A 12016-nucleotide genomic window follows, 5' to 3' on the forward strand; every position below is an offset into this window, starting at 1 on the left:
AGGCATTTAAATATAACTCTTAATAAAACAAAGTCTTAATTTTTTTTTAAAAAATGTAAAATGATATCCAGTGTAAAGAGCTCGATTTTCTGCATCAGTTGCATCATTTTCAAGAAGAACTATTTCTGATATTTGAAATGAGCTTTTTAAAAATTCTTTTAAGAGAAGTTAGTTTAATCAGAGAATATTTTATAAACTCAGCATATCATTTGCTTAATTACATCCAGAAAGCCATCCAAATGACCAGTTTTTACCATCCCAATAGTAAAGACTGACATATATAGGGACCACCTTTCAACTGTGGATAAATCCTTAGTTCTCCTCTGTTGCTGAACATGTACACTCTTAAACAGCGTACACTCTCTACACTGGTTTTCAAAAGCAATGGATTCTCACCAAAACAAGAGTAGATATTTAGGGATACATGTTTGTAATTTTCTTCTTCTTTTGAAGTTTAGTAAATCAAAATAAGAATATAATGTAATTGAACAATCTATGCCAATTTGTTGGTATTTTGGTGAAAGGGGGGAAAACAAAAACAATCTCCATATGATACTCTTGCATACTGTGGAATGTTTTAGTCCCCCATAGTGATGAAATGAATAATTAAAAAGGCAGCTCTGATACCACAGCCTGTTTAAAGGTTCTCATTTCCTTTAATGCTGTAAAATACTTTTGCTTAGCTAGTTTGAAACTACTGTAGTGGGGATCTCCAAATGGGCAAAAGAAAGGTTTGGCTTGATCTAAATATTGTTGTAAGGCCATGAGGTATACTGACCTTGCAGTTAAGCATTTTTCAATACAATTCTGTATGAAGTCTATAGAAATAATTAATAGTAGCTTCAGTAAATACAATAAGAGAAGCAGGCTTAATATATGCAGTTTGTGGTGGTAAGAAGTCTGGCATGTTCACAAGTGAATGAGTTGGTTCACTCCTGAATTGTTAAGACATCTGATATAGATGTCATTACTAACCTCAGGCTAATGACTTAACTTTGCTACTTTGTCCTCTGCAACATTGTTGGTTTTATTTATCTATTTACAGACTTACTGCATTTGCTAAGGTACAAGAGATACACTTGCAGCAGAGAAGGGGGCTTGGGGTAGAGACTCAGGGCAGAGAAGGGATGCCATCATCTCCTTTCTACTGAAACATTTTGCAGTTTTTGCATCTTTTTCCTGAGTGCATTCAAAGGGTAATAAAATGGGGAGGAAATTTTGTGTGGTAGAATGAGTACAGGTTCTAGTTTCAGTTTAATCAAAGTGATCTTGAGAATTCCATGAGAATGATTTGTTTTTTGAAAAAAAAATAAAGGGATGTCTAGATTTGTTTATTTTTATTTACACTCCAGTCAGCCTTTTTCAACTAGGTTCTGCAGGAGAGTTGACTTCTGCTCAAGAATTATGAATAGTCCTTTTTAAACTACAATACTTTTTCAGATCTGACTTTACAGGTCAAGGTTGATTTCTTATAAAACAAAATTTCACTGAGTGAAATGTTGACTCATAGCCCACTTGTCTTTATTTACTGGGATTGAGAATGGTTGACTCAGCCCACTTGCCTTTATTTACTGGGATTGGGAAATTTAATTTGTTTTCACACACACACACACACACACACACACACACACACATTACTTTTCCTTAGGCTATTATTTGAGGAGGGCTTGGGGACATTTAAGTTATTGTTTGGAAACGGGGTGGACTTTTAAATTCCATATCTTTCTGGCTAGTAACATCACAACAATGCAGGAGACAGAGATGAACTATTTTCCAGGCATTCCAGTGTACAGTTGGAGTCATAATATTATCCTAGAATTAGCAATTTTAAAAGACCTATATTCTTAGGCTTCTAGTCTATGTAATGAACTAAACTCTCTCTTATGTACCATCCTTGATAGATTGAGAAAATAGTCACTAAAATAGTTTTCCATTTTGTGGTTCAGATAAAGAACCCCAATTGAGAAAGGCTGCAACTTTAAAATGATTCAAAATCTACTGGGTTTTCTTGTTAGAAGTCCTTTTAAATTCTAGTATGATTTCACATTTAAGATATTATGACCTCCATGTTGCAAAGCAGTGTAACTTACTAGTATATAAAAATCTAATTAAAAATCTTGTTGACTTCTGCTCAAGAATTATGAATAGTCCTTTTTAAACTACAATACTTTTTCAGATCATAGTTGAACAAGTACGAAATGTTGAAGCCTAAACTGTAGCCTGCAAGTGAGACAAGATTACTATTTCCCAGCTGCCATTTTTAAATTGACTCTTTTTGCTTAGTTCAGAAGCAGAAAAAGGCAGCAAAGTAACCTGTAAATCTGCATTTGGATCTGAGAGGGTGATGCTGAAGGAGGATCTGAGGATGGCACTCTAGCTTCACAACTAACTTTCAGAGCCTTTTAGCTTTTCCAGATGTGTATACATTTAGATAATTCATGAATTGCTTATAGACACATATCCCTCTGACTTTACAGGTCAAGGTCGATTTCTTATAAAACAAAATTTCACTGAGTGAAATGTTGACTCATAGCCCACTTGTCTTTATTTACTGGGATTGAGAATGGTTGACTCAGCCCACTTGCCTTTATTTACTGGGATTGGGAAATTTAATTTGTTTTCACACACACACACACACACACACACACACACACACACACACATTACTTTTCCTTAGGCTATTATTTGAGGAGGGCTTGGGGACATTTAAGTTATTGTTTGGAAACGGGGTAGACTTTTAAATTCCATATCTTTCTGGCTAGTAACATCACAACAATGCAGGAGACAGAGATGAACTATTTTCCAGGCATTCCAGTGTACAGTTGGAGTCATAATATTATCCTAGAATTAGCAATTTTAAAAGACCTATATTCTAAAGTTCATTTCCTGCCACAATTTTAAAGACCCCCGTATACACTTGTCTTAATTACAATCTGGTGATTTTTGCCAGTAGACAGTTTATATAGCTTTATTTCCTCTAGTTTAGTGGTCTTATTTGAATGACTATGTATGGAATAACATACCAGTTCTGATCCACTTGTGAATATTAATGGAATACTTACACAATGCAGAGTTTTCTTTCATTACTGACATTTGAAAAACTTCTAATTTACATTAAACTTCTCAAGTTCAAGAACTTTACACAACTTTGCTTTGCAGATCTTAGCAAATAGGTTTCCATTAGGGGGCTCTCGAGGTTTGAGATGATCAGCCTTGATACCAATAATGCTCCGAAGCCTTTACTTTCTAACGTTCATCTCACTCTCTCCCTTTTTGTTTTGTTTTATAGAAAAGGTCACGGATCGCCTACAGTGACGAAGTACGGAATGAGCTCCTAGGGGATGATGGGAATTCCTCGGAGAACCAGGTAGAATGCTAATGAGGAAGGCCCGGTGGGTGGCTGGAGGGTGAAGGAGGTCACTGGCACACTGGGCTCTCAAGCTGCTCCTTAACAGTATTAGCAGCAACTCATGTGGAAGCGATACTGTTTAATGCAAAGCTGGAGTCTTAATCAACTTCAAAATGTTTCTTGGAGATCTTACATTTAACCCTTTACCTTGTGATCACTGTCTGCTATCTTTTAAAAAATCTTTTCTTCTCTTTTCTTTATTATTTAGTACTTAAGGAATAACTTGAAACACACTGTTTGCAGACAAAGCCAAGGTCTTCACCTCAAACACATGTAAAAGGAATAAAAAAGTACATAATGCAGCTTTGATAATAATGCAGTATAATTAAATCAACACTTGCAGCAAAACAAATGAAAGTAAGCTTTCAAAATTCAACAGGGCAGCTCAGTCTCCCATTGTGGAGCTTCTTAAAATACATTCACCAAAATGCAAATTGTGAGCACCAGTGTGGAACTTAGATACTCATATAGAGGTCCTGCTTCTGTCAAATAATAATAATAATAATAGGAAAATTCTTTCTACAGTTTAAGATCTGCATAGGCAAAAAATAAGATACAGTTTCTTCTTAAAAGGGCCTTACAACTTGGCTGTCAGTTCTCATTGGATCACACAGCAGTGCCATGAGTCTAATTAATGTCCCACTTCTTCCTTTGAATTAATACTGGAGACTTCATTAATTCTTGTAGATAATGTATATGACTTAAAAAAATGTTTTAAGAACCTCAGTGTAGAGATGACTTTTAAAATGTCTCAAATAACCCTAGTGACTTACTCTCTTTGACACTTTTAGAGAAAATAAATGATGGGAACTTCAGAAGCAAGACCTGAATGTGTTTATTAATATTCCTTTGGCAAGTATTGTAAAGGTCTCTACTCTGCCTAAATGAAAATGAACATAAATCGTTCATTGAGTAAACCACAATTTTAATAAGATAGTAAAACATAATATATTGATACACATTATAAAACTTGTATAATTATATTTACCATTTCAAACAGATTATATTACAGGTCTACATATGCTGAAACTATATTACTATCTACTCTAATGTTAATATTGTAAATGGGATGTTGCTTATGTGATTAAGGCCCCCATCCATCCACCCAAAAAAAGGAGGGGGGAGAAGAATCACTGAGCTGATTATATTTGTTTTGGGAAAGATCTCACCTCATCCACTATTTGGATGTTATCAGCTTGAGTTTAGACATGTAAACACGTTAAGATTTGACTTGGGATTTCAGCTTCCCTGATTGAAATGTGAGAACGGCTAAGAGAAAAAAAATAAGGAGCACATCAAACATAAAAGGGTGGTGGGATAAAGGGTTTTACTCATAATAGATTAAATAACTTGAGGATGAGAGAAAAAATATTTTCTTCCTATTTTAAGTGAGATTTAGATTGTTCATATCTCTTGAATGAATCATAATTTTATTTCATATCTTTACTGCAAAAAAAAAAAAAGCATTCTCTTTTTTTGCAAAAAGTGAATGCGTAGTTCCCATGTCAGTTCTCTAGAAAGCTATAGATCTTTCCTTCATTTGAAACTACTGCTTAATATAGAGGAAATAGAAAGGAAGGGGTGTTCCTGTCTAAGTCAGACTCCTTTACTCCAATAGATGTTGTAGTACTCTGACAGGGATTCCTTTTTTTTTTTTTTTAAAGCATGTTCACTTCTCTTAATGGACATTTTATATGCCTAAAACATTTGCCTCACGTACATATAAGTATGATTTTTTTTTATGCCTAAAGAAAAATATTCCGCAAAAATAGAGTTCGTATTTTCTGAATTTTTCAAATTATATTCCTGTCACTTTAAAGTGATTACGCAGAGATTTCCTCTGGACTTGTATAAATCAAACTTACAAATTCTGAATGTGCTTGGAGAACCTGAAGTTAAGTTGTAAGGAGCTGTCACTTCAATAAATAGAATATGATAAATTATAGTCATGAGACAGTGTAACTGTTAGATTATTAGTTATGTGAACTTTTCAGTCCAAAATTCAAATTAGGTTTGAAAGTTCAAAAAGACTACACTTAAATTCCTGGATATTTTGTTGCTAACTATAACAAAATTTCTATTCCATAATGAAATGATTAAATTTTGTTGTGGGGCTTTTTGTCATAATACAGGAATTTAAATCCCTCAAACTAAAACACATCCCTTAGTCAGGAATGGTCACTTGAGAATAACTCTTTATTCTGCATCAGTATTCATTCAGACTGTGGAATCAAAACAGAAGCCCTTTCTTTAAAGGAAGAAAAGATTTTAAGTTGGCTTTTTATATTAATTTTTATAGCTCAGGGGCTGAGAAGATCGTTCTTTTTTTTCTGGGTAGGATTATCTATAATTTATATAAGAAAATATTTCCTGCCCACAACTAAGATTATCTTCAAGTTAATTGTTGATAAATTGACTTTCAGAACTTTGTAGCCATGTAATATTTAGGATAAACTTTTAATATACAGAAAAAACTTGGAGGTAAATAAAATGAGACAAAAATATACGTTTCACTGAAATTGGGATGTATCTCAATTTTTAAAAATTATAAATCAGAAAAAGGAAAATAATAAAGAATTATAACAATGGTTGCAAATAGGTAAAATTAACTACTGACTAGTTATTTTCAATACAACATACACATCCTCCCTATAGTGGCTTCTTTGTACAGATTTAGGCAAATGTGAATGCCATAGCTATTATTTCTCATTCTGGCCATTTATAATGCATTTTTTTAGGCATCTAAAACCTGTTAGACACATAATCTGTCAATTAACTATAAAGTATATTAATTTACTCTTATATAAACATTTCTGACATGATTAGAAATGTCAAGATTTCAGCAATTAAGAATTTTTCAAGTGCATCATTAATGTCCCTCATACAGTACACAATTTCATTTAATTCCCAATTAATTGCTTTGTATAAATTCATTTCTGATTCATATCCATTTCATGCAATCAAATATGGCTCATCCCTCATTTACAAAAAGGGACAAAATTACCTACTTTGCACATTCGAGTATTGTTGGGTCATCAGCTTTCCAAGGACTATTGTCTTAGGCATTATCATTCTATTATTTTAAAATACCATGTTTTCCATTCCATATGGCAAGATTTTAATTCTTTGAGAGAGTTGAGTTTTTGAAATGTAGTAGTGCTGTATTTAGAGTGGAAACTTTAGTAATTGTTACCTTTAGTTTCATGAAAACCATTCTCAGGAAAGGAAAAAAAAATCTTACAGAAGTAAATCCCCTAATCCCCTTCATAGTGGAGTATGATGATGGGGCACATAAAATGTTCCAGACTCTACTTTTGAACCCTAATGGTCTCTCAATTTCCGTATGCAAAATTATATTGATTGGTGAATAAATGTGAGTAAACGAAATTTTAGTAAATCCTAAATAGAAGGTTCAAATACATGTCTAAGGAGTAGGATATTCCTAAACATGCTGAAATTTTTGTGGTAAAGCAGTATTTAGCAGATATGATTGCTTAATTTTTTAACGCAAGGTTCTCTTAAGTTCCGATTTGGGCTTGCTGTGCATAAAGTGTGTCAAACTTCAGCTACAGACCAGGGGGTGAAGTCGGTCAATTTAATTCCCCAAGATCTAAAGAAGGTCGGTATCATTTCATATAGCCCTGGCAGAGCAGATCATTACCAGGCACAAATCTGTTCGTTACGTGCTGAGGGTTTATAGCGAAATAAATAGACTGTCATCGTAAGTTCAGAAAATTGTGTGTTCGACCCACGATAATGTGTAAAGGGCGTTTAATAGAGTTCAGCATTTATTCGTTATCTGTATGCGGACAGAGACGGCAGTGGCGTTATCAGCTTAAAAAAAAAAATCGGTAGTTCTGGGGGTCACGTGACGCACCTCACACTCTCTCTCACACACACACACACACACACACAGGCGCGCGCGCATGAACCCTCACATGCGCTGCAGTGCAGTTTTGATTTTAGCCACAGCAGAAGGCTTAACCACAAGAGATTCCACTGGTTCAAACCAGCGTAAACCAGATTTTTTCAGCCCACAAAGGAACAGATTACCGCTTGTATCAAATTCTGCATTGGGGGAAAAAAAATCTTTGTTTCAAAAAAGATGTTGATTATCGTAACTCAACATGGTGGCATGGCACATTTTCAAGTTGCCAATGATGGAGCTAGTAACTCAATAAAATACAAAATCACTACTTTCAGTCTAGTCTAAGCATTGTTAATTTTCAAAAATAGACCATCTTTTGTTTACTTGAATGAAAACTCCCAGACTAACAAAAAAAAAAAAAAAAAAAAGATAAAGATTAAAACCCCTCCCATTACCTAGCTTAGCTACAAATCCGGTGTAGAGCTTGAATGCAGCCATGCAGCACAAACAAGATAGAACGTTTTTTGTTTGGAACCTATTGAAAAAACAAATGGGTAGCATTTTTAAACACTCATTGATTATGGCAGGGTGGCATGCCCCAAATGGTCTCAATTGCAGAGGAGTAGTTTTAAACTTTGGCCCTTTAAGTATCATAGTCAACTGAAGAATGGTGCCCCCAGAAAGAAAAAATAGCTGTGCGATCAATTCCCAGATCGTCTCTTCCTGAGAATTAATGTTTGCCTTTTTCTCCCATGATGTTCAGATAGCAAAGAGAAAGATCCCTATATATGATAAGCCAGGTATTTTAGTTTAAAATTTTCCTTCTTCTTGAGAAGAATGGTAACCTTTCACATGAAACAGGATGCTTGACTCATAGGCACTGGATGGTTGTTGAGAGAATATTAATTAAAAATAATTACAACTTCTTGTATATTTTGAAAAGACTATATTAAAACTTTCATTTTCACTAAGTGCATTGTGAGACATTATGGAATAGATTCTGTACCCTTTCTATAAAAGATTCATAACAATTTTGAAATCTCATTCTTTGGACTTGAAATACTTTTCATATAACAAATAAAATAACAGAATAAGCTGGAATACATACTGCCTTCCTTGTGGAGACAAAAACAGCATTAAGCATTGAGAAAGCCGGGCTATAGTAAACATGATACTTTTAGAGAGTGAGCAATTCGTGGCACGTTTTCTCCCAAAGCAATAGTTTAATTTATTGGCCTGTATATGTCAAGTGTTATAACAGATGTTACAGATATTTGGATGTTTAAAAATTATCAGTTGTAGACCTGAATTGCTGAGGATGCAAATTTCAGCCTTAGAATGTGGTTTATAGTCTTTCACAACATAGGTTTCAGTTTCTATTCATCGCAGAAACTATGGCAGTCATCTCAACTACACAATGATATTTGATTTAGAATACTGTGAAACATACACACACCCCCAGCTTGCGTGCGCGCGCGCACACACACACACACACATACACACATACAGAGACACACAAAGAATGAGCCAGATATATGGTTATATCCATTTTCTAGTTTCTAAAGAGTTAAATAACTTGTTTTATCTGTTATATTTAAAGTAAGTAAAACATGTTCTACAGAGGAGAATTAAAACATTATCACAGGGAATTTACTAACAAGTAAAGGGTGGTTTTTTGGTTTGACTTCAGTGAGAACAGACTGAAGTACAAATGAAATAAGAGCTCATAGTTCATGGCTTTGAGATGGCCCAATTTACAAGATGAAGAAAATTGAAAAATGAAGAAACTTCAAAAATTAAAAAAAACAACAACCATGTGATTGCAGTAGCTTCTTATGCAAAACAAATCCTAGAAATTAACTCTGATATACACAATATTTCTAAGGATAGTGAAATATTTTGATACTATGTCCTAAATATTATCTCTCCTGGCATGCTTTATTTCCAATTAAAATAATGTTACCTCCAAATACAATCCTATTTCTAGAGTGGGCCCATGTATGATGTTAACTAACATAATTATTTGTTTTAAATATTTATTGGGACAAAAGCATGGACTATTAATTGTTTTCATTTGTAGGTAAAATCTGAAATCAGTTGTCAAGATTCAAAATAGAAAAACATCCTGAAAACTTGTATATACAAAACCTCTTCAGTGGTACATTCTTAGAAGAGAGGAACAGTAAACTTGTTTTTTTCTTTATAATATAGACTTCTATGAAGCCGTTCCCCTTTATTTCATGATGGTGTCTTAGATGTACTTTAAAAGAGAATTTCACACTATTCTCTTTGTTTAATGTGACAGTGTGAGAAAGTGATCTTTATTCGTTCAAAAAACTCTGCATGTAGTCTATGTTTAGGTTCTTTTAATGTGTTTGTCTGTGATTTTTAAATGCTAAACATGTAAACAGATAAATTGTCAATGTTAATTCTGTATCCTGTCACACAACTGATCTTTCTTTCCTGCCATTTCTTTCCTTTTTATCTTTTTTTTTGTGCATTCATGTTGCAGTTGATAAAATTACGTGAAGAGGTGAGTACTTCCTAGCTTGCCTTTTTTTTTTTTTTAAATTCTGCTTTTTCCTATAAAATTGAGTTTCTAAATCTGAAGTAAGATCTTTGGGTTCATTTTTTTTCCAGGAAAATTTACACATAGCAAAAGTATTGATTATATGGCTGGAAATGTTCTCTGCTGACTATCTTTTAAAAAAACAAGTAAGCCCTAATCATGCCTATCACAGTGATCATTGTTGGTTGGCATCCGGAGAAAATTCATATTTTAAAGGCCAAAAAAGGGAAGAAAAATAAAGGGATGTCTTAAAACTTTATCCAAGTATTATGTAGACTAACTTCAGGTTTGTTTTATTTATATTGGTTTTTCAAAGAAGTCAATATGATTAAAAATTTTTTTTTTCTGACATTCCAATTTACTGAAAATTCTTTTAAAGTAGACTCTTTTCCCTCACCCAAAATTCTTAGGTTCAACACAAGATATCATGAATCTATTTTCCTTTTAGGGAAACACACATATGTTATAAATGCTCTACTAGTCTGTGTACACAGATACTTAAGAATAGCCAAAGTTCTCCTCATTGTTAAACACTTTCCTTTTTGTAGGAAATAGCACCCAAGTGAGTTCTCACTTTTCTGAGTTGCTGGCCTGTTTTATAATGCAGCTCCGGACTTTTTAGTGGCCCAGCAAATATTTACAGCAATGTTTATCATTTCCTCCGTGTATCAGTGAGGGATGTTGAATGATTCTGGTCTTGTTTTTTGTTTGTTTTGTTTTGTTTAATTAAGCCAAACTTAACAAATATGTTTTGGTACTCTTTTTCAGAGATAAAACAGTTATATTTTTTACTTAGTGAAGTTGAGTTTTGTTACTTTTATATTAGGGCATAAAATAATGGCCCAAGTTGCAATTTGAAAGCTGTCTAATTGCTTATAAAGAGTACCGCGAATTATTTTTGAGTTTAGATTGACTGCATTGATTAGGTTTTCCTAGAATTTTTTTATTGGTATGTCATCATTCTATAGCTGACGTGAATGCTAAATGAGAGGCTTGTAGACATGGTTTTCACCACCTCTTTTGACTTAAGATGCTCAAGTGACGTCCTCTCTTAGTAAAAGTAATAATGATTTATAAAATAAAGGGTGAAAATATATAAAACCCTTACCTTCTAACCTTCTTGTTTTTTTTTTTTTTTTTTTGTGGAAGCAGATGTATATACTAAATGAATATAATCAATTACAGTTTTGGTGTATGAGATTATTCCTGAGGTGGGTGATACTCAACATTATTTTCCTGCAAGACAGAGTATCTGCTTATATGTATTTGCATATGCTCATGCTTAGGTGAAGAATCTGAATTTTCAAATCTTAATGGAACTAACAATAGACTCTAAAACCTGTATGTGAAGAAACTGCACAAAGCTCTTCTGAATTTAGTGAATATAATTAATAAAATATTAGGCCTTATTACAATCAGCATTTTTGACAGATTAATTTTGTTAAGCTGAGTTGTGTGGACTTAGAAATCTTAATTCTGAGAGCTGAAAACATCACATCTGCATTTCTTTTAAAATATGTTTTATCATCATTTTTGGCTTAATTCTTTTGTTGTGCCTATAGCAACAGTTTCATCAATAATGGCTCTGAACTGCATGTTTCCAAAACTATAACCTGGAATGGAATTGTACTTGGAAGAATTAGATCATTCAACTAATAGAATAATATGCTCTGGAATATTCTTTTAACAGTCTTTGATATGGATGTAGCATTGATATTTGTAAAATAGATTATGATGATGACAGTGCCTTAGTATATGGTTTGCTCAGAAGAGATTGTTTCTCAGCCAGGATTCTAATAGTAATCAAACAGTGAATGTACCCCAGATTTCCTCCTTGTACCTCTCCTAAGAACACAAGCGTTCGTCTGCTTCAAAATAGGACGTTTGGTTGTGTTTGGATACAAAGTATGCCCCATCCCTTCCTTGGGATGTTCTCTCTCTCGGCTCAGGTCTGGGAACCGGGCATGCTTGGAGGCAGGCTGGTGTGTACAGGGAGCTGAACTGGTTGGTGTTGGCTGTGCTGAGCCCTCCGTCTGAATCCTGCATCTCCAGCTCCCCACATTGCACAGCTCCTCACGCAAGTTGAGCTCTGTCTGAAGCTCCTGCACAGCTTCACTTACCTGCTTTGAAAGGGCTGAGGAGAGGGTGAGAGAATGAGTTTGGGATGGAG

At 34.0% G+C, this 12016-nt stretch overlaps 1 protein-coding gene across 3 annotated transcripts in view; it reads left to right on the forward strand.

The window, feature by feature from the left end:
* Positions 1–12016, forward strand: part of VTI1A (vesicle transport through interaction with t-SNAREs 1A) — a 346286-nt gene that overhangs the window by 81739 nt on the left and 252531 nt on the right. For 2 of the 3 annotated variants that reach the window (XM_044916605.1, XM_044916604.1), the window contains exons 4-5: positions 3290–3367; positions 9790–9810. In XM_044916605.1, the coding sequence (XP_044772540.1) occupies positions 3290–3367; positions 9790–9810 (99 nt within the window). The remainder of the gene's footprint in view (positions 1–3289; positions 3368–9789; positions 9811–12016) is intronic. The other variant, XM_021699588.1, reaches the window with a different exon arrangement.

Source organism: Neomonachus schauinslandi, chromosome 6 (genome assembly GCF_002201575.2).
Source record: "Neomonachus schauinslandi chromosome 6, ASM220157v2, whole genome shotgun sequence".
Lineage (NCBI taxonomy): Eukaryota > Metazoa > Chordata > Mammalia > Carnivora > Phocidae > Neomonachus > Neomonachus schauinslandi.